Source organism: Chaetomium strumarium (genome assembly GCF_033439665.1).
Source record: "Chaetomium strumarium strain CBS 333.67 chromosome Unknown B0T15scaffold_7, whole genome shotgun sequence".
Taxonomy (NCBI): Eukaryota; Fungi; Ascomycota; class Sordariomycetes; order Sordariales; family Chaetomiaceae; genus Chaetomium; species Chaetomium strumarium.
Window position 1 is genome coordinate 530372 of NW_026944435.1, and position 26399 is coordinate 556770.

General features: G+C 54.9%; 10 protein-coding genes across 10 annotated transcripts; 4 read left to right on the forward strand and 6 right to left on the reverse strand.

The window, feature by feature from the left end:
- Nucleotides 1-63: 63 nt before the first annotated feature.
- B0T15DRAFT_496550 (uncharacterized protein) lies at nucleotides 64-866 on the reverse strand (the record flags this gene model as incomplete). Its single annotated transcript, XM_062867183.1, has 3 exons — nucleotides 64-193; nucleotides 264-513; nucleotides 584-866. 3 exons carry the CDS (start codon nucleotides 864-866, stop codon nucleotides 64-66), a joined length of 663 nt encoding a protein of 220 aa, XP_062717856.1.
- A 1499-nt stretch (nucleotides 867-2365) lies between these two features.
- On the reverse strand, nucleotides 2366-5487 carry B0T15DRAFT_541877 (tyrosyl-DNA phosphodiesterase-domain-containing protein). Its single transcript, XM_062869894.1, has 9 exons — nucleotides 4403-5487; nucleotides 4134-4316; nucleotides 3886-4070; nucleotides 3786-3826; nucleotides 3637-3710; nucleotides 3329-3541; nucleotides 3043-3248; nucleotides 2922-2978; nucleotides 2366-2837 (listed from the first exon to the last, which is right to left on the reverse strand). Exons 1-9 carry the CDS (start codon nucleotides 5117-5119, stop codon nucleotides 2672-2674), a joined length of 1842 nt encoding a protein of 613 aa, XP_062717857.1. The 5' UTR covers nucleotides 5120-5487; the 3' UTR covers nucleotides 2366-2671.
- Nucleotides 5488-8833: 3346 nt separating this feature from the next.
- On the reverse strand, nucleotides 8834-10336 carry B0T15DRAFT_403032 (uncharacterized protein; the record flags this gene model as incomplete). The annotated part of the gene is made up of 2 exons (XM_062865186.1): nucleotides 8834-8965; nucleotides 9170-10336. The coding sequence occupies 2 exons, from the start codon at nucleotides 10334-10336 to the stop codon at nucleotides 8834-8836; spliced, it is 1299 nt and encodes a 432-aa protein (XP_062717858.1).
- Nucleotides 10337-11750: 1414 nt separating this feature from the next.
- B0T15DRAFT_496553 (uncharacterized protein) lies at nucleotides 11751-12281 on the forward strand (the record flags this gene model as incomplete). Its single annotated transcript, XM_062867184.1, has 4 exons — nucleotides 11751-11864; nucleotides 11919-11997; nucleotides 12057-12127; nucleotides 12183-12281. The coding sequence occupies 4 exons, from the start codon at nucleotides 11751-11753 to the stop codon at nucleotides 12279-12281; spliced, it is 363 nt and encodes a 120-aa protein (XP_062717859.1).
- Nucleotides 12280-13140, reverse strand: B0T15DRAFT_290717 (microsomal signal peptidase 12 kDa subunit-domain-containing protein). Its single transcript, XM_062863709.1, has 3 exons — nucleotides 12923-13140; nucleotides 12800-12859; nucleotides 12280-12745 (listed from the first exon to the last, which is right to left on the reverse strand). Exons 1-3 carry the CDS (start codon nucleotides 12971-12973, stop codon nucleotides 12548-12550), a joined length of 309 nt encoding a protein of 102 aa, XP_062717860.1. The 5' UTR covers nucleotides 12974-13140; the 3' UTR covers nucleotides 12280-12547.
- A 1030-nt stretch (nucleotides 13141-14170) lies between these two features.
- Nucleotides 14171-16463, forward strand: B0T15DRAFT_291094 (uncharacterized protein). The gene is made up of 2 exons (XM_062863711.1): nucleotides 14171-15785; nucleotides 15843-16463. The coding sequence occupies exons 1-2, from the start codon at nucleotides 14500-14502 to the stop codon at nucleotides 16420-16422; spliced, it is 1866 nt and encodes a 621-aa protein (XP_062717861.1). The 5' UTR covers nucleotides 14171-14499; the 3' UTR covers nucleotides 16423-16463.
- A 389-nt stretch (nucleotides 16464-16852) lies between these two features.
- Nucleotides 16853-17952, forward strand: B0T15DRAFT_541890 (Tim10/DDP family zinc finger-domain-containing protein). The gene is made up of 2 exons (XM_062869895.1): nucleotides 16853-17322; nucleotides 17477-17952. Exons 1-2 carry the CDS (start codon nucleotides 17202-17204, stop codon nucleotides 17641-17643), a joined length of 288 nt encoding a protein of 95 aa, XP_062717862.1. The 5' UTR covers nucleotides 16853-17201; the 3' UTR covers nucleotides 17644-17952.
- B0T15DRAFT_541895 (ribosomal protein L23) lies at nucleotides 17953-19119 on the reverse strand. The gene is made up of 4 exons (XM_062869896.1): nucleotides 18996-19119; nucleotides 18742-18806; nucleotides 18389-18681; nucleotides 17953-18330 (listed from the first exon to the last, which is right to left on the reverse strand). Exons 1-4 carry the CDS (start codon nucleotides 19018-19020, stop codon nucleotides 18243-18245), a joined length of 471 nt encoding a protein of 156 aa, XP_062717863.1. The 5' UTR covers nucleotides 19021-19119; the 3' UTR covers nucleotides 17953-18242.
- A 98-nt stretch (nucleotides 19120-19217) lies between these two features.
- On the forward strand, nucleotides 19218-20296 carry B0T15DRAFT_291154 (putative methyltransferase-domain-containing protein). The gene has a single exon (XM_062863712.1). The coding sequence runs from the start codon at nucleotides 19296-19298 to the stop codon at nucleotides 20151-20153; it is 858 nt and encodes a 285-aa protein (XP_062717864.1). The 5' UTR covers nucleotides 19218-19295; the 3' UTR covers nucleotides 20154-20296.
- Nucleotides 20297-21170: 874 nt separating this feature from the next.
- B0T15DRAFT_291167 (HAD-like domain-containing protein) lies at nucleotides 21171-22907 on the reverse strand. Its single transcript, XM_062863713.1, has 3 exons — nucleotides 22742-22907; nucleotides 22583-22623; nucleotides 21171-22242 (listed from the first exon to the last, which is right to left on the reverse strand). The coding sequence occupies exons 1-3, from the start codon at nucleotides 22782-22784 to the stop codon at nucleotides 21586-21588; spliced, it is 741 nt and encodes a 246-aa protein (XP_062717865.1). The 5' UTR covers nucleotides 22785-22907; the 3' UTR covers nucleotides 21171-21585.
- Nucleotides 22908-26399: the final 3492 nt, after the last annotated feature.

Sequence of the window (26399 nt, forward strand, 5' to 3'; positions counted from 1 at the left end):
GTAATTGACTTGAGGATCAGCGGCTCCCGGCGGCGCCCATGTTTAGGTACCTAAGTAGATATATCACCTAGAGTCCTTCTCGCCGCCGGCCTCCTTCTTTTCGTCAGCCTGCGGCTGGGTCAGGATCTTGACCGCGTCCTTGCTGTAGACGTAGCTTGCGCCGCTCCAGATCGTTGTCGTCGCCACGACGTACCTTGGCACGATGTTAGCTACACGTGGAAAGAACAAAGTTGCAGAGAGAAGATATGGCGACGAGAACGCACTGCATGATGCCCAGTGTGGTGCTCAAGTCCACCGCCGGCATCACCGGCGCGACAGTGGTCAGGCCCATGAGCCCCAGCTGCAGCGCCGTGTTGTACTTGCTGATCAGGGTCGGCCGCACCTCCGCCGAGGGCAGCGAGAAGTCCCAGTACCGCGCAAACGTCTTGGGCGGCGGCAGCGAGATCCAGCGGTAGTAGATAGCCGAGATTGCCAGGGCCACGTCTCGCCCAAGGATGATCACGGCGAGCCAGACTGTATCGTATCGTAAGGTTCAGTACAGAAGCTAAGCCGTGAAATAACGCATAAAATCACTCTTTCTTACCTGGAAGCGCCCCTTTTATGGCCAGGGCCACGGTCAACACGGTCATGAGCGTCTTGTCGGCCATGGGGTCGATTACCGTGCCCACGATGGTCTTGAGGTTCCAGCGACGGGCAATCCAGCCGTCTAGTAGGTCGGTGATGCCCGCGTAGGCGAACAGGCCAAATGCCATGGCGTGGTAGTCATGGAGAATGCAGTACCCGATGAAGGGCGCGGCAACGAGCCGGGAGGCTGTTAGCAGGTTAGGGAGCGTGTAGATATTCTCCCGGAGGGTTGCCTTCGACATGGTGGGCAGCACTTTGCGCAAGACGGACGACGAGTCACGTTTCGCTGGACCTGAGCTGTTCCTGCAAGTCAGCCTTCCCAAGCCGAAAACAGAGCATATCACGAATCGAAATCCCTTAAGACCCAATTCACTGGGCCGCCGGGGCAAGTCGGCGCCTCATCAAGTCCAAAAGAGTGAAACCAACAACCAAGGTCTCCGGAGATCCCGAAGGGCCCAAACTATCAGTTGGCCAAGTACGATGAAGAACATTCAGTGCATACCTGCTATCCGCTCCCACCTCCGTCCCCGATTTGTGCGACCTCTCCGTTCCCTTGTCCTCCCCGCGTCTCCATGGAGCTGAAATGGCAAACCATCTCGTCTGTGCACAAATCCCGGCGCCATCTGCAGGGCCTAGCTTAAGCCCACCTTCTAGACGTCTTGACATGGATGTTGCTGGGCCGAGCCATCGTCGCATGCCCCGAACGGTCACAGCCCCAGAACCGTTCACTTTCACCAGACAACTAGGCCCACGCCTTAGCCCAGCCGGGGCCCGCGTCAACCGCAGGGGTGAACACAGCATATTCGCCGTGAATGACCTTCCACGGCTCAGGGTAGGTATGCGCCTACAGCCTGGGGGTCCGAGGTTTCCGATTCCTCAACCACCAACCTCCCTGGCGCAGTTAAGGGAATTTGCTCGAATGCTGCGCGATGCAGTTCGGCGCGGGCTCGGTTGGCTTGGCCGTAACACTGGCTCGGCTCACTCCTGAACTCTCCCTGGCTTCCCGGAACCCAAGATTCTGTTGCTGGCTATCGCCGGCGTCGACGCTCAGGAGTGACACGAACGAACGATGCACCCTCTGCACTCGGCAGAAGCCCCTGGCGGTCCAGGCAATCGAATGATGCAGCCGGATCCCCCGGAAACGAAAGCAGAGGCCGAGGTCCACTGCACAGCACCGCCCTCCCCTGAGGTGCCTAGTAAGTTTTCGAGATGCGGCTACTTGCCTGGCTCGCAGAGGGTGCAAACGAGAAAGTTCGGTGTGGCTTGAGAGCAAATTGGGGCTGTGCCGCTTTTGACTATTCCATCACGCTGAAAAATAAGCCGTCAAAAGATGACTGAGTCGGGTTTGGATTAACCCTCGTCGCTGAAGTTAACGGCTGGCTGGGATGGTGTCGCACGTGAGACGATTGCTGCAGAGAACGTCACAATCCGACTTGTGGAACGGCTGAAGTTCAAGGACCAGAGAAAAGAAGCGGCAGGGGGTTATTAGTGGGGCAACTCGAGCCAATCATTTGAAAGGATGCTGAGCTAAGACGAGGATGGAAATTTCTGGGGTAGAGATCGACGCCAAGCACGGGTGCTCCCGTCTTCCAAGGAGTTCGTGTCTCCGATCAAGATCAATTGAACAGCCACGGGCCGAGTTCAACAGCCTTGATTTATTAGCTGTCGAGGTGAGCATAAAGACAACGTTCGGCCCGTTCAGAGGCGGAGCAACTGTAGTAGCGCGGTCACTTGTGCTTTGTTTCTGAAAGCCCTGTAGTCAAGTCATTGCCTCTAGGACCAGAGGTAGTGGACATGCGTCTCAATTAGGGTCCTACAGAGACACGCGGCTGTAATTTCTCAACCATGGGCAGTGTCCAGTTCTCCCAGTCTCGCACCCGGCTCCATCTAGCTAAGCAGTACTGATGGCTTCAGCACACCTCCAAAAGTCCCTATAAGCCTGCTGGGTGCCAAAAACCAGCCATGTCTGATCAGACAGCTGGCCCACTCTCATACGCCCATCAATTTGACATACTGACCGCACCATATTACGTAGGTAGGTAAATAATCATCCGTCCTGGTAGAACCAAGGCGCGATCTCAGGCTCCGAGTCCGCATCGCGGACAAAGGGCCGGCTCGGCCACTCCATTGGGACAGGGACCTGTCCCGTAAAGAGACTCAGGTCTGTACCATCACTGGAATTGCCTTGCACGGGGATAAGCACGCCGCACTCCCTGGATACATAAGCTTTTCATCAGCCAAGATATGTCTTCTGAGAGCATAGGGAAATGGAGGAAGGTTGCGGTATGAATACGAACCAGTTGCGACAAGTGAGCTTTGGTTTGCCTGTAGTCCGATCACGAACAAGACGGCCCCTGGCAGAAGGGTCGCATCTGTCAGACTAAACAGTTCAAGGTTGCTTGGCCTGCGTGAACTCACCACGCGCTCTCGGACAGGTTCGCGCTCCCGACGTAGACAAACCCGCCAGCAACCGAGTCTCCGGGGCTGGTTTGGTGAGGCCGGACGTAGATGACCTTGCTGTGCATGAGCAGGCCCTTCCGCAGAGATTTGCAGTCCCGCAGGACTTCTCGCGGGAACGTTTGTGCTTGCCACCATTTAGCCAAGCAGCAGATGGTCCCGGCCGCCTGTGTTGCCGGGATCGTTAGCAAGGCTTCTCCATTGGACGACATATTCAAACATTGACAGGGGCACGAGGAAAACGCACATCTTTCCCCCCCCTGCTCTGCAAAACAGTTTCCCGCGACGGGAAGTATACGCGCATATGCTTGCGCAAGAATGCTTCATCCTTTGCTGGCGGAGCTCCTTTTGTCTTGTTACCGGCGATCCGCTTGCCGTACTCTTTCAAGCCCGAGTCACCCTGGCACGCATAGTACAGGGCCAAAAGGAGACTGTAGTTCACGGCGCCGAGGGATGCGCACTGTGCACTTAGGTGAGCGTCATATGGCTGATGAGGAAGCTATCCGCAAGGGGCAAGGGAGACGGTGAACGGGGTCAAGCACCGGCGAGACGCACCACGAAGTCTAGCTCGATAGGGTCTGATGAACTGAGTCCAAGCGAGTTGACCGCCCGGCCAAGGCCACAATACCCTAGCGGTCCAATGTTAATTGCGAATACCCCCAGCAGAGAGAGGATTGTGTCGGGAGAGGAGGGCAGGGCCTCACCTGTTCTCCTCCATGCGTCCTCGGCAATATGAGAGCCGGGACTAGTGCAGTACGAAGTTAGAGAACAATACCAAAGCAGTTTGGTAGAAAGAGGGCTTACATGGTGTGCACGAAACGGTAGCGGCTTGTCTCGGAAAAGTCGTAGTTGAGGAAGCTGCTCACGAGTTTCTCGTCTAATGCCTGGGCCCGCAGGAAGTACAGCAACTCTTCAGCAAACGGAGTAAGCCTTTGCGCTTCCCTTTCTTCAGCAGTAGCGAACTTGGGAATGTCGATGATGAAAACCATCTAATAGGGCTGGTCAGCGGTTGTCATCAAAAACAAAGATTGACCATGGCGACGGCAGCATACGTTCTCCATTGTTCCCGTCTCTCCCCAGTCGAACGACATCAGATTCCCGGTGGGGATGACGATCCGCATGTACTTCTCGTACTTTAACAGCATGAGCTTGGAGTGCATGGCGCCCATGGGCTGCATGGGCGGGAAGCAGAAGCGGATTCTGTCCCGCGGCACATTGTTCCGCATCTCTTCCTTCTTTTCCCAAGCACAACGCTGTCAGCGGATACTCTTCCCCCGTTCCAGACAATAATCGCAGCAACGATGGAAGAGCAATCCCTTACCTGCGCCTCACTGACAGCAAACGCAATCAAGATCAGCTTCGTCCTGGCCAGATCGATCCTGGACTGCATCCACTCTTCGTCCCACTGGTACGAGCTCAGCACGGCGAGCTCCAGTTGGTGCTGCTGGAGGACTTCCTGAATCTTGATATCGTCGCTCTGCCGCGGCTGGTCATATGCCCATGTTTTCTTTACAACCCCACGTGGGAAGGGGAGGCCACCTGATCTTGAGCTCGTTGTCGTCGAAGGGGACGTCGAAACTGCAACTCCCAGCCTGGCCGAGGTATCTTCCTCTCTAGGAGCAGCGGAAGCGAAAGCAGAAGCCAAAGAAGATGGTGGTGGAGATTCAGCAGCTATCCTGGGGCGCTGGACCGGTCTCGACCCTGAGAGGCCGCCATCCTCAGACTGCTGCGGCGCCTTCCGCTTGCCCAGCCTCGCGAGCCGTTCCTCCTCCATCTTCTTCCTATCCAGCGCTGCAAGGCCGGAGAGGCTTGGCGTTGAAGCGATCGTCTGTTGTGGCAGGGGTGTCTCCTTCGGCTCACGATCTCCGTCATCCTCGTCGTCCTGCGTCAGGTCGATCACTCCCTTTCGGCTCGACCGACCGCTCCGTTCACCCGGATCTTTCCCCAGCGACAGCGCAATCGCGATACGCAGCGCTTCGTCGTCGTCTTCAGCGCCGCTGACTTCGGCCGCCCAGTCTTTGTCGGCATTGTTCGCCATTCCCAATATTGGTTTGATGGCTGCCTGTTTGCAATCCCAGAAGGAGATGAAATGGAAGGGAGAGAGAGAGGTCAAAAACTTCCAACCCGCACAGCCGAACTGCAGAGTAACATATACAAGAAGCTGCAAAAAGATTAGGTAACTCTACCCCTCGGTCCCTCGATGGCGGATACACATACGCCTACCTTCAACCGACTAGGTTGAATTGAGAACGTTTGGAGTCGAGAGACTGCCAGAGAATATGCCTGGATCCGGCAAAAGCCAAAAGCCAGTAGGCAAAAAGAATGTCAGGGCTCACTTCTCGGAAACGGATGCTGAGCCGAGACGGTTCACTGCTTGGTCGATTCAAAGTTGGATTGTTGTTGTTTACGGAGTACGTAGCTCAGAGAGCTCCAGGTACAAAATGACCGATGGTCAACCCCTAACCCTACATATGCCCTTGAATTGGCAAGCGATTGTTGCTCCAAGTACTAGTAGTACTAAGTAGATCACGAAATCCCGTCCCCGTTGAGATCGAGCTTCACGTTATTTGATATTAATAGTGTCTCAGAAAAGTATATTATTGTCGAGCTGAATAATAATTCAAGTTGACTAAAATCCGATGTGGTATGGATAGCTGCTCCGTAGCGCAGATAGTATAGCAAATGTAAACAAAAAAAGAAAACGTACAACACCAAGGATTCCCCAGTCGTCACCGACCTGAGTACTGATTCGGCCCTTGGTAGCTTGACGAGGGCAGAGCGGACGGGATGCCGTACTTTCTACCAGGTATGGTCGTACGTATTAGACAACGACGAGAGGATGCCTCATATGACGCGGTCACTGCGATGGGGGAGACAAGTGTGCGATCTGGTGGTGCTCGTGTTTCGTTGTGAGGCTTGTCTTCACCTCAACAAGTGGATCAACAGCTTGCTACCGGGGCACCTTACCAGTACTGGGTTGAACCAAATACTCCGCTTCTGGGATTGCATTAGTTTGCTCATGCCTTCTCTAGGTGGCGGAAAGACAACGGCAACAGCACGGACTGCCCTGGAATTGTATGGAGGCCGATCAAGTGGGATATATCAGTGTATTCTGGCTTTTCTATACTACGTTCGATCCTAATCTTGTCCTTTATAAGCCGGATCCACGATACATGTTCCCAAATCTTTTCTGTACTTTCTTGCGTTCTCTTGCGACTGGGTTCGGGAATTGCTGGTGTTCGGGTTGATGTTGTCGCTGAAGGGTTTCGTGGTCAGAAAGGTGTTGCCTGACTGCCGCCGTGTAATTTTGGCTCGCAGCATAGACCTGAGGTCCCTAATGACGGGGAGGCCAGCGGCGGAGTCCTCGACTTCTTGCGGGTCTTCCAACCCGCCTTGGAAGGTATGTGCTGGGCAAACGAGTGCTCTTCTTGTTCTGTGCTGAAACGCGCCCGTTCATCGTGTCGAACTTGTCTTGTGTCGGTGGTCTGGAAATGTGGTGTAGAACAGAAAGGGTTGAATCCAAACAAGGCCGCCAGCTACTCGGTGGCTGCTGCTGCTGGGGAGCCGGAGCGTTGATTGCCGCAGCTCCTCTTTTCCTTTCCCAGAACTGCTAACTGGGTTATCTGGCACTGGTTCAGATAATTGTTCGTTTGCGGGGTGTTGATGCTGGGGTTGTTGGCGATGAACTGTCCGCCGGCAGGGACCGCCAGGGAACCCTTCCGCTTCTGAACGGTCTTGCCATCCTCAAGTCTTCCTTGGCGCCAGAAGTTCCGGCGGGATGGACTTGAGGTCTTGAGACAAAGCTTGGCCCACGCGAACCTCGGCCTCTGCTAGAATGCGAAGCGGCGGATGCAGAGAGGAGGTGATGTGGAAGCGCAGCACACGGGCATAAGCGCCGTAGCTCTCCAGTGAGAGTAGGACCAGGACCAATGCATGCAGAAGGGGGCACCGCTTCTCCGCCTCCAACGAGTTGGTTTCTGAGTGTCACGCAACGACTTTAGTCAGAGGTGATACGCGATGCTGTTCGCTGCACTACCACTGCCCATATGAGGTGCGGTCGTATGCTGTTGTGGCATCGGCTTGCTGGCAGAAATCCCGTCGTCCTCCCTCAGCGACGGAGGTTCTTCGGTACTCTTTCGGAGCACTCTGGGATGGCTTTATACTACCTCCCTTGTCATCAGGGGACTTCTTGCCTTCGCGGAGAGCGTTGAGGATGCGGTTCAGCTGTCTCGCTTCGTCCCACCGCCGACGACGTCGCTGCCCTTCGTGTATGTTTGACTGTGGCGCGGCTTATGCATCTGAACCGAACGGCTGGCTTATCCATCTGAACTGAATGGGTTCTCAACTAGGTTGATATCTGGTTCTGATAGCCTTGAGAGCCGGTAAGCGATTCATAGAAGCTAGGTTGAAGTTGTGGTCGTCAGCAACACTCGAGCCGCCGAATACGTTGTGTGGCGGGGCGATTTTCGCTTGGGGCGCTGGCTGCTGTGGTTGAACCTGCGCAGCGGTGTAGGAGGACGGATGCTCCGAGAACGACCCGGGCAGGCGGAGGCTTCGTATAATGTGGATAATAGATGTAGCAACTCGACGAGCGGCTGCTCCCGGCATTCTGGGTCCAAGTTTGTCTTTCAGATCGATGAGCTCTCGTATCTCGGCCATCAAGGTCCGATCAACGACGGCACAGGAATGCCGAGAATAGGCGCACGTGTCCTCGCCTAGCCACCCTGGAGTGTTGTTCATCCTGAGGCATTGCTCAGCATACACGCCGCTCCCTGGGGGTCGGCGGTGATAGTGTCCTGATGAGGTTCCTGTTTGCGTTTGGTCCGTTCACAGATCGGCTGCGAGGCGACGCCGGCGACGAGGATCCGGAGAACGAACCTAGGAAGAATGAGACTTTGAGTAAACCACCTCCGCGGTACTCCCCGTTCCCCGCGATCTCCGGAGAAAGCCAGGGACCCACGCGCCCATGCAAAAGAAAACAAAACAACGTAGACCCAAACGATATGGGCCTGGTGTCAGGACGCAGAAGAATAGGTATGAAAAGGCTGCATCCACTCGTCTCTCTGGGTGCCCATACCCCGCTCGACTCTCTTCCTTACCCACGGAAGACAATCATTAACCCGAGCGGATCATAATGCCCGAATCTCCAACACCCATGGTTGGGTGACTGATGTCCCAGCCCAAAATAGGCCATGGATGCCAGCTCGCAACCCAGAAACCAAATAACATGACAGTAGAACAAACATAGGAAGAAAAGAATGGGGAGAAAAGAGGGCCGTCCATCCAACCGACGACAATGCAACCGAGTACGTGCCCTGTCCTGTGCTGCCAAAACACAAGCCCCCCTCCCGTCCGCCATGTCACCAGGCTCTGATCGTTCTAACCCGCGGTAAGAACCCCCAATGCAACCCAGACGCCATTCAACGCCATAAAGTGAGCGGTAATTGAAGAGAAGAGAAGAGGAAAGAGAGGAAAAGAGTGCTGTAACATAACCCAGATCTGATAAAAGAAACATTGCGCCGATGTGCCAAATTTGTTGTTTGCAAATATTGCGCCTCCTTGTTCCGTTGTTCGAGAGAATACTATGGCATACGACAGCCGAGAGGGAACGAACAAGGCGTTCCCGTGCTTGTCTTCCTTGTTGGCTTGGATACGATACTCTTGAAGAGCCAACTATCCTTGACGTGTTCGGAACACGTCCTTTTCCCTTTCTAGTAGCCAAGAGCAGAAAGTGGCCATCAGGGCCTAACCGTTAGGAGCTCTGATAGCTGGTCGGAAGTGCCGGGTTTGACCCGATGTTCAGCTTTAGCAGGCGCCGCAGGTTGTCTTCCATGTGCACGATCTCGGGAGCGCGGCTGACGACCGGCTCTGTTATCACCGAACGCTGGGCGGTCGAACCAAGCACAGTAGCACTGGATAGGGAGTCGCATGTGGATATCGCCAATGATGGTGGAAGGCGAGATGAATGAGGCGCGGGTCCCTTGGCAGGCGCAGGGGTTACCGTGAGGATATCATCATGCTCGACGCACCGCTCGGAGGATAGGATGGCATCAAGGATGGGACTGACACTAGTGGGCTGGGCGACGACGTTGCCGGCCTGACTGATACCGCTACTCGGAGGAGTTTCGGTGTAGTTGTAGCGAGCTTCGGGGGGCGGCGGGCACACGAATGAGCGGCTATACTCGGGACTCTCCGGCCCCGAAACATGCGATGCGGAAGACGCCGACGCCGGTTGAGACCCGGTCCCAAAGGGTGGGGACAGATCGGCCAACCCGCGAGACACCGCGGCCACCTGAAGAGGTTGCTGCCCGTTCGAAACCGACCGGATGGCCAGCAGCCGCTTCAGCCTCTCACTCGCGTCCACCGTGGCCGGGTTTTGGTCGTACGACTCAGGTTTTTTCATCGGCTCGCCTCGCTTCTCGGTGGATCGGGCAGCTCGGATACGGTCCTGATATGGCTTCGAGAATGCCGGGCCCACAGCTGTGCCCGGAGTGCCGTCGAGCTCGCTAACGGGTATACCGGTTGAAGACTTGCGCTGCAGCCCATGTCGACGATTGCCCGAACTGAACAGCTCGCGAGGAACGGTCTTAGGCTCCTGGGGAGAACGGATCTGCGCGGGAGGAGAGAACGGGACTGGGTGCGGTCTGAGAATGTTGGCCGAGCTTGCCCTCCGTGCCCGCTCTTTCTCAGCTCGATCGGCACGGAAGAAGATATCCAGAGGCGATTCCTGCAGCGTGGGCTCCGCCTTCAGAAGACGGTGCTGAGGCGTGGGGGCCTCCGAGTCTGTGGCAGGGGGTGACGGTTCGCCGCAGATGCGATCGATATCCTTCCTCGCCGAAGGGGAGCCGGGCCCCTTGGAGAGGAAGCTCGGGATCGGAAGGGAGGAAGGCGCGGGAGAGGCGTGGAAGGTTGCGCCTGCAAAGGCAGATACAGGAATCGCCTTGGGCACTGCTGCTGTTTGTGGAGGGGTAGTTTGGCCGTGCTTCGGTGGCCGGGGCGATGAGGCCTGCTTCACCCTCGTGTTGTTCCCATTCCGGGGCTTGGGTTTAGGGTGGGCAGTCTGAGAGGAGGGCGCCGGGCTGTTTGACGCCGATTTCCGGGGCGTAAACGGCCCTGGGAGCTCGATCGGCAGAGACGCTTCACTTGGCATGTCGTTCTCGGAGGCATATGTCTTGCGAGCAGGCGAGTTAACCGGCCGTTTTGCACGTCGTCGTGCGGGGGTCCCTTTTTGGGGTTGCGATTTTCTGAGTTCCATGGTCCTGCGGAAGCGCTTGGCCTAAAGCCGCTTGTGTCACGAACTTAGAGGCAAGGAGAGAAAGGTCGGTTCAAGACTCCACGTCGGGAAAGAGGTACCAACGGCGGAGATGTGCTAGGGATGACTCTTATTAACGTTCGATCCCGGCAATCGTGTGCGCAATCGTGCCCAGCAGCAGAGCAACCTCTTTGTAAACGTCGGACGGAAATGCGCACCGCAGATGTGCCACAAACAGTCGCCAGCGATGCGGGAATAATTTGATGCGATAAAGATGAGGAATATTCCGCTTGTCGTGGTATGCGTGCTTTGGCACATTTGCTTCATGGATTCCATCGGCGAACGGGAATTCTCGGCAATGGTGAGTTGTGATGTGCGCGAGATCCGCGAGCTGCATCCGTACCTATGCGACTATCCATAACGTTAGTAGTCACCAGGCTGAAAGCGGTTGACTCGTGTCCCACCCTTTGTTTGCTAGGCATCCTAGTACCAAAAGGCAGACCGTAACATCGTAACCGGAATAGGCCCTACGCATAAGGTAAAAGTAGGTAAATAGATGTACTCAAACCCGTAGAATCAGAATTCCCGATCCGTTTGATGATGCGGGCAATACGCGTTGAGATCTTGATGATTTCCCCAATTGCTCCGACGACCCGAAGCCCACGCAGATCTCATCAAAACAGCAAGGTCAAAAGCAGTCATCAAAATCCCAACGCGTATTGCCCGCATCATCAACCTGATCGGGAATTCCGATCCCATAGGGTCGGAATTCATCTAGGTACCTGCTTTCGCCGTACGCGCATGGCTGGTAACAGTTGGGATACTGCTATCTGGTTTTGGCCTTGCGAACTGGCTGCTCTGGCATTTATGTACTGTCTCTGTGTCCCATCTGCAAATGCACGCAGTACTACGTACTAGTAGTGCCAAGACGACTTCGTGTTTGCCACTTGCTCGGTATGTACATATTACCTATGTACCAGTTTGCCATTTCTTAGGCACTTGAAATCGGGGTTTATGCAGCTAACGATAGCTTCATGTTCTGCTGGATTTCCGTAAGTTACGGCGGGGCTTCCGGCGGCATTCACCACCGGCTTACAACCAACTTGAAGCTAGAAGAACCCTCGGTCCCGAACCTGGAATCTACGACAGAACGGGACTTTCTCTGCTGAACCCCAAATTGTCGGAAGTTTTGAGATAGGTCGGTCTCTGATGTCATAAACTCGCCCTGGCCGATAAGGAAGATACCTTAGGTCCTAACCAACCGCTGCCTAGGATCTCCCAAGAACCTTGATCGCTGAAGCATACTAGTAACAAGCTCTCGACTTTCGGCCGAGCACCTCCCTTGTTCCGCCAACCGACGGTCGCCCCTCGTCTCGACACATCAAGTTTTCAGCATCATCCTGAGTTTATTTTCGCCATGGCCGACGTTGAAATGACCGATGCGCCCACCTCCGCTCCCGTTACCAAGAAGAAGGGTGGTGCGGCCGATGGCGAGGGGAAGGAGGGCAAGAAGCGGTTTGAGGTGAAGAAGGTGAATGGCACTGCGGACGTTTATCTTGCTCTTCCCTAGGCTAACCGGGCTTAGTGGAATGCGGTCGCGCTCTGGGCATGGGACATCGTTGTTGACAACTGCGCCATCTGCAGAAATCACATTATGGACTTGTGTGAGTGCCAGCATAAATGCTCGACTGACTTAGACCCTTGCTGACTTCTTCGGCTCTAGGCATTGAGTGCCAGGCGAATCAGGCGTCGGCTACGAGCGAGGAGTGCACAGTGGCATGGGGGATCTGTAATGTAGGACTACACCAGGCCGACCAGCCCGAGGCCACATCACTGACCAGACATACAGCATGCGTTCCACTTCCACTGCATATCGAGATGGCTCAAGGCCCGGCAGGTTTGCCCACTCGACAACCGCGACTGGGAGTTCCAGAAGTATGGAAGATAAGCGGCGACAGAAGTTGTACGTAGCGAGAACATCAGGACGGACTTCGGACATCGGGGTGGGATAACGGGGGTTTGGGGACTCTGCACATGAGCGATATGAGCATGTTTTGGTAGCACGGCATCGGGCGCGGGTTCATCCATAGATCCTCCGATAGGGCTCGGAGAACACCAGAAATATGATAGCAGCCGAATCGCTGTGCCATCCTTCAACCCCGATTACCGCATACTGTTCGCTGCTTCTTCGCGCGAGCCCCCAACCCATCTGCCTCATCTGAACGCTTTGTCATCGACAACTAGGTTCGCTGGCGGCGTGATTCCACCGACTGGTAACCATTTCACGGGATGTCGGTTAAAGAATGGCCACGGGGGAACAACAAGGACAAATGTTGCGGCAGTTCCCGCGAGGGTAATGTAAAGAGCGAGCTTGATGTCTTGGAGGAAATACCCGACGAGGTACGCAACGACCTAGGACCGACAGTTAGCCATGGACAGCGGAGGGCAGGCTCAAATGTAACCTACTCCGACGACAGTCAAGGCAACATTGACAAGGAGCTCAGCCAGTTTCTGGCCCTCAAAGTCCTTGTTATCGCGTCAGCAGCTGTATCAAGATATATGTATTGCGCTCGGAAAGAAGCCACCAACAATCTGCCCCTCGAACAGGTCGCGGACCTGGTCCAATATCTGGTCGGCCATCGCGATCAGCCTCAGCACCAAAGTATCTTGACCGTCAGGGTCGCTGTTTGGAGGTCGTTGCGATATGGCAACGAATGGGTGATGTGATGATTACGGTGTCTTGATAAGTGCTGGCCTCCAACGTGGCTTGACGATACATTTCACTTGCCCGTGGACCTGAAGTTGGCTTGGCACGCTTTGTCAGCTGGCCAATCATCTACGTCGCTGGCAGTGGCTGCATTCCTTTTAGCGTCCGGAACAGGGCCCAGCGCAGGGCGCTGGGCTGGGCTGCGCTGAGGCTACCTAACCCCTTGTCTCGTACCCGAGGCTACTGCACAAGTACCGGATCCGAACTTGCATTTCCGTCGTGGCTCATCTCTTGCATAATTACCGTGTGATCTAGCAGCAAAGGGGTGATTTCGGGATCGAAAAGTCGACCCTATCATAATAGCTTGGATGATTTGGCTTCTTGAAGCTCCGAGTCACTCTCGTTCCCTGCCACAAAAGCCCCTGGGTATGTACATGTACGAGGGGTGGGCCTAGACCTGAATCGACAGGAGCTTGCCGATTACGGATACCAACGTCGAACCTTGCGCTAAAACTCGAACAACTTTTTCCAAGGCAAATCCCTCATTCACCAACAACTGCTTTCTCTTTCTTTCATGTGAACCCCGACACCACATCGATTCCTGGGTGCACAAACATCCCAGACGACGCGCGATTCACCTTATTTTTTCAAGAGTAGCCGGGCTCTTGCCATTCTGGTTTTCTCCAAGCTTGCTCTGTTAGGATTGCAAGCTTCGCAAGGGGCACTATCCACTACGGCCAGCAACTTGAAGAACGTCATCAGTTCATCGTCCGAACACGCGGTTTGCCACGCAAGAACCATAGCTCTCTGAACATTTGCCTCCCACCCAAACGAAACACCTGGGTATAAAACCCTGGGTATCTCACTGAAACCCCGCGTTTCCGCACTCTCAAAACCTCGCCGATCTCTCACATCTCACCCCATCCGCCCATCGAATCACGGTCTCTGTGGTATAGCTTTCGATATCAGCCAACGTCGCGCAAAACCAACCGGCCGCCTATCAGTCAAAGAAGCCACCAAGTTGGCGGGCACTATCTCTGAAAAGATCTCCTCACCTCGTTCACTCCTAGGCCCCCGGCTGGTCTACAGCGGAGTGAACAAGCAACCGCCATAACTAGGCCTACTCTAATCAACCAGCGATTTTGGCCGCTATTCGGAAAGATATAGAACCCACTCCATCGACCCCGCTCATCCAACCCGTGGGTGAAGCCGCAGTTCAGGTTCCAATCGTCACGTTGTCGCAACTACACCGCCGTCGTTGCGGACGGCTGCTGGCCGTTCGCTGCCTCCGCTGGTGATTTAGACGGGTTCTGCTTACGCCAATATGCGCGCCGGCTAAGTCTTAAGAGAGGCGCTCTCAAGGCTGGGTTCGACGCTGTGTCGGTGCAAAAAAGGGCGAAAGGGAAGAGTCGTTACACACAGCACCTAATCAGCTTCATTTCGTCGGCAAGATTCTACCATGTCCGATCACGAGGTGGCCTCAAATTCGGGGTATTCGACCCCTGTCCCCGAGCTGGACGATCATCGGAACCAGACGGCTTCGGTCCAGCGTCCGGACCGTCCTCGCCGGGGCACCTTTGATTCGTTGTATGGAGCTCATATGATGATGGCCTCTGGAGGTGCTTCTGCCGAGCCTCGGGTTCGTGACTTTGAGGAGGCTGTCGTCGATGAGGAGGGGATCGAGCACTCGCCGACCACGCGTCGGCCTCGCTGCCTGTCCATTGAGACAGTGTCTGGTAGGTCGTCATCGCCATCGCCGCCGAACTCGGTCAAGGCTTTTGCGGAGGCCCGTCGGCGTGAGCGCGAGCTCTCTTTCTCCGAGCCTAGGCCGGAACGTAAGCCCGACGATCTCGAATTGCAGCGAACCGCGTCAACCGCCAGTCGCCATAGCTACCGCAGCAGGCAACACACGGTTGATGCAGCCGACGCTGCGAGTCTGGCTACCAATAGGACCGCTGAAGAGGATGTCTGCTTCCCTGTGCAGGATGAACAGAGAGGGGATCATCTCCATATCGACTTTGATTTCCTCGAAAACTTCATCAAAGCCGAGGCCGAGGCTCGTGCGATGGCACGTCGTCCATCCGTGGTCCGGGTGTTCCCTGATCTGCGGCCCGAATCCAACGAGGCAGCAGCTCCCCATCCCGTAGTTACGGCCGAGGGCGACTTCCTGGGCACGCCGTTTGACAGCGGTGAAAGCCAGCCTGAGAAGTTGGACACGCGCGAAGACGAAGAGCACGCCAAACCAGCGCAGCCATCCCAGGTCGATAGCCGGGTGAGCTTCTTCTCTTCGGCCTGGGAGTCAACCATCCACGCTTCCGACCTCGAGGGTTTGATCTTGCCGGGTGAGGACATTCGTGGGCTTTTCGCTTTCCCGAAAGGTGAGAGGGACGGTGTCTGGTGGCTCAACATGAACAACCCGTCAGAAGAGGAAGTTCGTGCGATTTGCAGGGCTTTCGGTATCCATCCCTTGACGGCCGAAGACATCACGACGCAGGAATCTCGCGAAAAGATTGAGCTCTTCCCCTCTTACTACTTCGCTTGTTTCCGGTCTTTCTACATCGAGGTCGACGAGGAGACCAAGGAGAAGGAGTTCGTGCCGTTCAACATCTACGTGGTTGTCTTCCGCGAGGGCACCCTGAGCTTTAGCTCCGCCAACAATTCACATGCCTCAAACGTGAGGAAGAGGATTGCGATGTTGAAGGACTACGTCTCGCTGAGCAGTGACTGGATCTGCTATGCATTGATGTAAGGACGCTGCTGCCTCTCGGCTTGGTAGAGTTGATTGCTGACTCAAACACGTAGCGACGACATCGTTGATTGTTTTGCGCCTGTGATCAGCAAGCTTGAAGCCGATACCGACCAGATCGAGGACGAGGTGTTCATTGCCCGGACAGATGATATGGCGCAGTTCCTACGCAAGATTGGAACCGCCCGCAAGAACACAATGGCCTTGATGCGGCTGCTTGGTGGCAAGGCTGATGTCCTGAGGGGCTTTACCAAGCGTTGCAACGAGAACTACAAGGTCACGCCCCGCATGGACATTGGTCTGTATCTGGGCGATATCCAAGACCACGTCGTTACCATGATGAACAACCTCGGCCACTTCGAAAAGATGATGTCTCGGGCCCACAGCAACTACCTGGCCCAGATCTCGATCGACGGCATCGCTCAGGGTACGGCGACTAACAAGGTTCTGAGCAAGATAACACTCTTGGCCTCCATTATCGTCCCCCTGAACGTGGTCACGGGTCTCTTTGGGATGAATGTCGAAGTTCCCTGGCGAGATACCGACTCTCTGATCCCCTTCTTCGGCATTTTGGCCTCGCTGCTCGCGTTTTGCTTCATCTGCTCCGTCGCGGCGTGGAAGCTGAGGATGCTTTGATCAGGCCCTGTCATCTTGGTTTTGGCGGTTTACGCTTTTGGACTCCGCATTATGAGACACGATTGTCACGCGCACAGTCCTCTAGACAGCAGCAGGTAATACTTGGAGGCTCTGTCTGTTTGGTTGTTGGTAAAGTAGACAGAGGAGGTAGATTTCTTTGAGAGATGGTGATAGCAGCTTTGAATAATATACACATGTATTGCTGCTAGAAGCGTATGCCTGAGCGCCACCGCATTTGGATTTTGAGATAGAAGAGAACCTCATATTGTCACAGGTTGCCAGGCAGTGAGACATTAGAAGAAGCGACAACTCAACAAGCCGTGTTTCCAAAGCTGGTTGGGAAATGGATCTTTGTCGCCGAAAGTATTTCGAAGATTCAGCAATCCGAGAGTAACTTACACTTCGTATTATAGGCCTGCTCATTGTAAGACCAAAAGCGTTAACGAAGCCACCAATATGCCTCCTCCAAGCTTACCATTAGATCCGCGACACTAACGAGAAGGAATCATGCAATCCAATGCGCAAATCCAACGCTCGACTGCCACTACTGCCGAATAGGAGAACATGGGAAGTTATCACGGAGCGTAATTTACCCCCCAGACAATCGGAACCTACGTATTGTATTTGTATTGTACCAGACAATTACCACAGCAAGCCCCACCAAAAAGTTCTACACCACTGGCATCTAACATGCATCCTCCGAGCGACTATCCGGACATCCCATCGCTTCAGTTTGCACCGCCAGTTGCCCCTTCCATACCGAATTTGCCACGCCGAACATGTCGTCCTCCAGTGATTTCTCCATTGACCAGTCCGACCTCGAGAAGCTCAACGACAAGGACAAGGCCGAGCTGCGCCAATTCTTTTCAAACGAGGAACAGCGCGCGCGGGTCCACGCACGTACGTTATTGCTTAATTGATTACCCTACTCTATCATTGCAATCCCGCTCGCTACACAGTACTATAGCTTAGCAGGAGAGAGAGTTCGAAGCAAGGAAAACAAGGGGGAAGAAAACAAAAGCTAACCTCTTTTGTGTGTTCTGTAAAAAAACAGAAACCCACGAGTTAACGACCATCTGCTGGAAGAAGTGCATCACCAGCTCCGTCCGCAGTGGCGCGCTCGACAAGGGCGAGCAGACCTGCCTGGCAAACTGTGTCGACCGGTTCATGGATGCCAACCTTCTTACGATGAAGCACCTTCGCGATATGCGCCAGCAATGATAGGCGCGTGGGGCAGTGACGTACGGAGGGTGTAGGATAGGAAGCGGTTTCGACTATCCCCACTGGAGTCTGAAGCCGGATCAACCTGGACAGCAGAGCGGAAGAAGTAGATACTATGTATCCGACTGGGACAGGGAGGACATGGCAGGGCTTCCCGGTCACTTATAGATGGAAGGAGCCTGCGATTCTGGATGAAGAAATTGGCAGTACCTACACGACGCGGCAAACGAGGACACCCAAGGCAATTCTACACTGTACAGTAGACGCGGGTACGGGGAATATAGGTACTAGATGGATGGGATCACAACTCCATGGTGCGATCTATTTGCATTTGCTACGTCTTGGCTCCATGGGCCCCTCGTGGTGTGGAAGACATCTCAGGCCTCGGCTCGTCGTCTTCGAGCAGCTACCGGCGAGATCTGCAGCAAGTCGCTGAAACAGGAGGGCCCAGATACAAAGGGTGGTGTCAATTCGTCCTTTTCATTGCCAAATCGTGCCCAAGCCCAGGTATCTGACGCCGATTAAAATGCAACCCATGACCCTTCCATGTGCCGACCGACCGTTTTTTCCCCCCTCAGCTCCCAGCCAGAATAACAAGTTTAGACGAGGTTAAGCTTGGTGGCAGCAATGTCGAGAGCATCGACATCTGGAGTCAGGCGGGCAAACGCCTTCTTGGAGCCGTCAGGGCTGTAGGGGAGTTAGCAACTGCCTTCTTGGGGATCTCACGGACCTTGAGGTCACTCACCGGATCAGGGTGTTGATCTTGACGGTGTCAATGTCGTAGAGCTTCTTGAGGGCCTGCTTGATCTGGGCCTTGTTGGCCTTGACATCGACGATGAAGACGAGGGTGTTCTGTTCCTCGATCTTCTTCAGGGCGCCCTCAGTGTTGAGAGGGTGGACGATGATCTTGTGCTCATCGAGCCGGGGCGCGTGAGGGATCGACTTGCGCGGGTACTTGGGGGCGCGCGACAGGACGAGGGTCTTAGGCCGGTGGAAGGTGGTCGTGTGGCGGACCTTGGTCTTCTTGTGCGAGTGCACCTGTAGCGAATTGTCAGCCCCGGCCGGTACTCTGGCGTACAGATCAAGGTAGCTACTTACACCCTTCAGGGCGGCCTGGGCAGCCTTCTTGGCCTGAGCACCCTTGCCGGCCTTGGAGGCGCCGCCTATCCGAGGAGAGCGTCGTCAGTAAAAGCATTCGCCTGAACAAGGGAGAGATCCGTCTTGTTCAAACTCGCAAAATCTGCTGCTGCTTTGGTGCAATCACCCCGCCGCCAGGGCGACGGCGGCAGAGGTGCGCATTGAGCGACGGCCCGAGTTTGTGCGTGTAGGAAACCATCCTGCCATTCATGTACCTTTCTTGTTGTCCTTGGGAGCCATTTCGGAGGTTGTGTGTGTCGGCGCTGGGCGAAGTCGTCGAGTCGGTCGTGGTTGAAGAAAGAAATCGCGAAATTTGGGTCAAACAAAATTGCTTGAAATTCTGTGCGGTGCGCTAATGTGGCTGGTGGGTTGTGGCTGGCCGATGATTGGCGTTTAATGTGTACGGCCGATAAGATAAGCAACCTCTACCCGTGACTCCCGAATGACAATGACTTTTGAGGACAAGTCGATAATTTTCTGGCTCAACTCCCCGGTGCAAGGAAGATCTCAACCGCATGGGCCAGAAGAGAAGGAAGCTGCCTCAGAACCTGGCAGCGGGTCGGCCTCCGGTTCTGCATCGACCGAAGTCAATCTCAAGAAAGGCTACTAAGGCCATAATCAACAGACACCACTTGCTGCAAAAAAGGAAGCGGCAAGCTATTGCCAAGGGCGATAAGGCCGCGGAGGCAGCCATTGACGCCGAGATTGAAGCCTTGGGTGGCCTCGAGAGCTATCAGGAAGCAAGTCTTCAAGGGCAGAGACATGACCGCGGAGGCGACAGCTCTCGCGTGCTCATGCAGTGGCTGGAGCCATGTCTACTGGAATCAGGTCGCCAGCTTCGAATGCTGGAGGTTGGCGCGCTCAGCACGCAGAACGCCTGCTCTAAAAGCGGCCACTTTGACATTGAGAGGATTGATCTGAACAGCCAGGAAGAAGGCATCCTTCAGCAGGACTTTATGGAGCGGCCCTTGCCACGGGAAGAGTCTGAGCAGTTCGACATAATATCTCTCTCGCTGGTTCTCAACTACGTTCCGGAACCGAAAGAACGAGGAGAGATGCTGCGCCGGACAACCCAGTTCTTACGCGCCCCTGGCCGATATGTCGATACCCCTCAGCTGACAGGAAAATTTCCGAGCCTCTTTCTTGTCTTGCCGGCTCCGTGCGTGACGAACTCTCGGTACCTCGATGAGGAAAGACTGAGCGCCATCATGGCCTCGCTCGGATATGCGATGGTGGCATCGAAGACAACGCAGCGTCTGGTCTACTACCTCTGGAGAAGGGATCGAGTTTGCAAAGGAAGTGGAGGCCCGTTCCCGAAGAAAGAGGTCCGATCCGGATCAAGTCGTAACAACTTCGCTGTTGTGTTGAGCTGATCCGACCTCCATGGGTTCCAACGCTTCCGGGCCAAGGCGATGTGTCTTAGGGCCTATTTTGTCTGCATCACAGTCTGAGGGCATGCCGTAAAGCGGTATCCTGGATATAGCAATCTGATTTCGGCACTCCTGCTGTTGATGCAGCGGCACGGCACCTTGATGGCCATGAGCGAACAATGAGCTCATCCAGGCCATCCAATCATCATGGTATCAGGAACCCTTGCCTAAAAGCGGCGTTCCATATCCGTTGTCTTCGTCGGCCACATAGGGTTTCAGACTCGCAAGATGTCTCCCATCAGTCATCGTTATGCCACCACCGAAGGCTTGGTTCTTGCATTGAGCTGCAAGTCAAGCACTTGTTCGTGGGAGGTATTGACATCGTGGTCTTCTAGTGATCAGACGGGCAGACCCCACGCGCGAAGTACTAGGATGACGACGCGAAGTTCTATGAGTATGGTCGGATCGCCGTACACCTACAATGGTGGGAACATATGGGGAACCCTGGCCGGGTTCCCCGGCTTACAGAGAAAACCGTGGATGTCGATCTTGGTGAGCAAGAATGAATGGTCTTCGATTTACAACGGTCTCGTTCGGGGGCATTAGGTTACGCCGCCCGTGCCCTTCAAGACATCGCCAGGTCAGCAAGCTGGCCCACCAATGTCAGAGGGATTATCGGTATCTACTATTCGTTCGAAGACCGCACCTCCGGCCAGCCGAGGATCTATCATCGGCGCTTGCTTACTTGGGAATATCGAATCCAGAAGGGCTCACGAAGGATCGGCCATCTCTTTAGCTTGGCGCGGGCCCCGCCGCTGAATTGAATCCTTCCTCAGAGCGCCTCTCCCACTTTCGCCAGGTTTCCGTGACATTCGCGTGCGGTCCAACAAAGAAGAAGGACCGCTCCAGGTGCAAGACTTGCCACCACCCACCCGCCTCCGCACCCAAGCAGTTTATCGAACGCCATCAACACCACCTCAGACCCCTATGACTGCCTACGCACTGCAAAGCAACCCAAGATTTGCCCTCCGGTCGCGTGCTGTCCCCCTGAAATATGGCCGGATTGGACAATGCTGATCAGATGACGACTATGTGCCGAAGGGTAACGCCAGCCACGGCGGGAGGGCTGCCCAGCCCCATTTCCCCAGGTTTTGAGGGGTAGAAGAAGCTAATGGGGTCTTGGCACATCACGCGGCAACTGATGGACCTCTCAAAGGAATCGGACCAGGATGTACCACAGTGAGAGCATTGATCGCCGACCCCATACCGCGGAAGGAGTCGCGTGAACGCCGTGGCATAATCCATCCTTCGCATGGATGAATTGGGGTTTCCAAGGGGACAACGTTGGTCAGTTGGCTCCATAACAACATTAGGTCGAGGTGGCTGGTTTCAGTTGATTGGCAATGACAGACTTGTATGCTAGTCTCCCGGACGACTACAGCTCGTCAAAGCTCCTAATCACCCTGTGCTTGCTCTTATCCTCCTCCGACAACTCAGCGTTCCCCTGCCTCTCAACGACGACACTCTGCATCCCAGCCTCCTTCGCCGCCTCCACCTCCTTGACGTTATCACTCAGAAATAGCCACCGGCCAACCGGCACCTCGGGATACTTGGCCGCGATCTTCTCGTAGCTGGCCCGCTCCGTTTTGGGCCCGGCATTGACCGTGTCAAAGAAGTCAGTAATCAGCGGAGTCAGGTCGGCCACAGGCTCTGCGTTCGTGTGCTGGAACAGCAGCTTCTGCGCCGCCACCGACCCGGACGAGTAAATCATCACTCGTGCCGCTTCTCCTTCTTCATCACCATCTCCGGCGCTATCCCTTTTTGTCGTCCAGGAGGAGATCTTGGGTGCCACGTCCGGGAAGAGTGGCGCCTTCAGCGCCCCGGAGGCGTACCCCGACTCCCAGAGGTAGCCCTGCAGTGACTTGAGGTACGAGATCTTCACATCACGGCTCATCAGATCGCGGACGTGGGAGGTAAGGGCCTCCGGGGTGGTGGCGTGCTCCGGTGGGAAGGCATTGCGGTAGGGGACGAAGGCGGGCGAGTCCCATTCGTTTTTGAGGGTGGTGGGTAGCGCGCTGAGGGCGTAGGGGAACTATTGGGTGTCAGTACAGAGTGTAGTATAACATAGTGTGTACTATAAGATGTATGATGCCATGAACTACCCCAGAGTGGGATAGGGGCAACGATGTGGAAATGCTGAGGGATGCCATGTCACACCGCTTCGCTAATATCTCTTCTCCCGTACAGTATTGGTGCTGCTATGGTGCTGTTATGGCACACCAACCAAAGAGGGGTGAGGGAGGGGCGCGTCTGGTGATGAGTGGCCCATCCGGGCATGTGACGAGAGAATGGCATTGAACCACCAGCACCATTTGCCGAACAAGAAACCATTTGTTGACCAGGAGAGTGAGAGATATGCTTTATCAACCTACAAGAACATCCTTGACAAATGAGATGGGACAGACGGTGCCCTCTAGAAGTGAACCAGGCCCGTGTTAGCCCAACTCCCGGCTCTTCGATGAGCGATTAAACCAGTGAACGCATAGAGAAGACAACAGAGTGGAGGGAGAAAAGAGGCCTCAGTGCCATACCAATGTCGAGCAGCACCGCCTCGGCCTTGTTTGCAGCAGCCATCTTTCTAGAACAGGGTATAATGTGTCGTCCGATGTGGATGAGCGGCCGGGGTTCGATTGAGCCCCTCCGGTTCGGCCGGTGATGGACGGGGTTGACGGTCTATTCGGGGCGGACAAGCGGGCCAATCCGGAGTGGACCGAAAATGGGCCGGCGTTGAACCGAGCAAGTTAGTACCGCTCGCTACCTTAAGCTCGGCGTGAATTGCTATAGCAGTCCCGATCATGCGGTGAAGAGGTGGGCGTAGCGAATGAACCACGTTTGGCGATATTGCGCTGTGAGTGGATCGTGGAGGAGGGCTGAAAAATTTCTGAACGACGCAAGTTTGCCGATGCTGAACTCAAATCGTCTCGATGTGCATCATCACGACAGGCTACTAAGGTACCTACCATCACCGAAGCAACATCGAGAATGGCGGCCTCGGAGTCGTCCAGGATTCGTTCAATGCATTGACGAAACCCTCCGAGAAGAATGGCGGTCAACAAGAAGCCAACCTCTTTTGATGCAACAGTCGACCCCAATCTCCATCCGCACCACACCACAGCACCTGCAGAAGACGTACATACCTACACTAACTTACGGCACATGAGGCCGCTACTAGGAGAGCTACCGGGAAGTTGAGCTGGCGGGTGTGATGCATCGACGCGTCGATACGTCGATAGCCCAACACGCGCAGCGCACTCTGCTGTCCGAACGTGTAGTATCGGCATGCACACGAACGGATATTCTTCATGATCGCTAGGGAGTTGCACCGAGCTTGGCTTGTTGTACACGCTTGCTAAGGTCAACATGGGAGCAGGAAGCGTGAAAGGGAAGATGGTTTTTTACACATTGGCTTCCTAAAAAGGGCTTATTGAGTTCCATGATCATACCGTGGGCCCAGGTTCTCCTATGAACCGGAACGGAGCAAACGGCGCAAACGGAACCCGCGCCGGTCCTCAACGGAGAAAGATTCTGGCCATTCCTGGCCAACCAGTTCCTCGAGCGGCAGGATCGCGACTGCTGACGCGGACGGGCAGAATCAAAGCCATGCCCTTACAGCGGCAAAATCATGCTTGGTTCATGCGACCAACCATGAAGTCGAAGATCCCACTCTCAACCACTTGAACAAGAGTCGTCTGCATGTCGCACCGACACGTCGAATGAGAGACATCGCCAGATCTGCAGCAATGCGAGGGAGAATGGCCTGATTGGGTTGGTAAACAATCCGGCAGGTTATAGCAACGGCAGCATTCCCGTCGTCCCACGGATCACGAGAACAGCTGCCATTCGCGCCATGCCAGCGACCCCGCTCTATCTTCTCCCGGTGGTTGCTCGAGACATCCCCAGTCGGCATTCACCCTCAGGGTTGGTTGACCGGTTACCCGCAGCTCGGAATGGGCAGTTGATAGTTGGTTGAAACGGATATGTTTTGGGCTACTCCAAACAGCCCAACTTACACTTGAAGAGGGGCAGCTATCAAGCACAAACACACGGCAGGAGTCCAGGACCCCGCCACAAACCAAGCGCCGGTCTTGCATTGATACGGGATCGACACCACCCTCCCGCCACGATTCAAAGCGAACCTAGGACCCTGAAGATTATCGTTCTGGAATGGCATCAATCTCCGTAATCACCTTGCCTGGAACACTGTCGCCAGAGCCGCTGTAAACAATCCAAAACACAGCCAGAGAGAGACACTACCAGGGTCAAGCGCTCTTGCCGGCCATTGGTGCTTTGAGAGGACGACCACGCGATCCTGCGACCGCACCCGACCTTGCTGCTGCAGACAACCGCCCACTTCGTTCTCGGTTAGCGCGAGGAAGCTTGCATATGGGTGTGTATCAACCAGCAGAAGATAGTGCACTGGCCTCGAACGCGTATGGGTTGGCGCGATATGGAAGCGATGCACCCCCAATTAGCCACTGCTTGACCGCTCGAAGATCAGTTGGTGATGATGCCCTCCTAACGTAACCTTGCTGCATCATCGTCCATTTGTGTAAGGCCAATAAGCCAAGCCCGGCACTTGTTTCAATTCGCGTCGAGTGGTCGACTGCTCAATTGAGGGGGGTAGGTACCTTATGTGCGGTGACACTCATACGCATCGCTTCTCCTTTGATCTCATGTTTTGACTTTCGGGATAGGTGGCCAAACCCCGCGCTGAGCTGTCTCAGCCGAAACAGAGCTCGAACATCCGCTGGGGCGGGTTGCGTGGCCCTCCTATGCCCATATGAAATTCCTTCGACAAAGCCGACGGCCGTCACGACGTCATCAGAAAACCAGCGGCATCAACAAAAGCGTCACCCAGTTCCATAATGCGTAAACCCTGATGGCGGCAGCGGACTAGACCTTACCTTCATTCCTCGGCAATTGCGGCCAAGACACAGTCATCATGGCTGGTCGGCCGGTCAGTGCGCCGGAACGTCGGGCGTCCCCGGGCATCGAAGTTTTTTAAAGATCTAACGCAGCACCGTACCGTACCGACCATTCGCCTTTGATTTCCTATAGGTACCCAATGTACGCATATACAAGACATACTGTGATACTATAGACTACTGTTATCGTGCAGTTAGTAGCTTATCAATCCGTCTTTCAGCCCCCTTTTTCCATGCTATCAGAGGTAGTGTGGGGTTGTAGCCGTTGTATCTCGCTGTCTCTCTCATCAGTGACAGGATCGCTCTCGGTGGTTGTGTCCGTGGCGCCCACTTTAAAACAGGATACCGGTCGTGTTCCACAAAGCTGTGTCACCCAAATTAAGTGCTGATTGTGATGGAGTCGTTGGGACCGGGACATGCCGACCTCATCAATCATTTAACGCTGGCTGGGACCCAAACTGTTGGCCATTGCTATTTTCGCGGGCAATTGGAGCAATTGAACCCGCTGATCGCGTGCCTGTGCCGCGACGCAGACGCATACGATTGCAAAGGGCCATATGCAGAGAGAAAGGAGTGCATGCCTCGCCCCACTTGTTAGTAGTAGCTACTGTCAATTCTGGTCGTTGTCGGCTCCAAGTGAAACAGAAAGCGCTCGCTGGAAGAATATAAACTAGTACAGTACAGCACTAGCTTTTAACACTGTGACTTAGTACTCAATTCCCCAGGGGTTGAGCAGCATCTTTGGAAGTACACTACGGCACACACACAGTTCGGAGCCATCGCGAGTTCGCGATCATGTTCGCCTCCACGGTCCATTGGCCTCGTAATCTCGGTCGATTTGACTGTCCACGCCCAGCTGGAATTGGATGGATCCAGAGGAATTGCTCACTTCCAAGTTGGCTCGGCAGGGAGCATGGGTGTGGGGCCCGAGCTTCAAGTTGTCAGCGATCGTTGAACGTGGCCTCACTGGGAGCCAGCTGACAGTGCTGAGCCTACCTAGCAGAACAGAACAGCAACTGGTCAATTCCGAATTCGGGCTTCGCGAGCGAGATGCAGTAGTACCCGACGCATAGGTCACCTGCTACGGTTGGCACGCTGTCGAGGTACAGCGGCGCGAGAGTGGGCGGTGTAGCTCTTAACCAAGCAAAGTCGTCATGCCTGGTCCCACTGGTCCCATCCGCCGCGACTGGTCAAAGATGCAACATGCCGAGAATCAATCCGGGGATGGAAAACTGGCAGCGAAAAGAGAGTTGGCTCTAAGCCA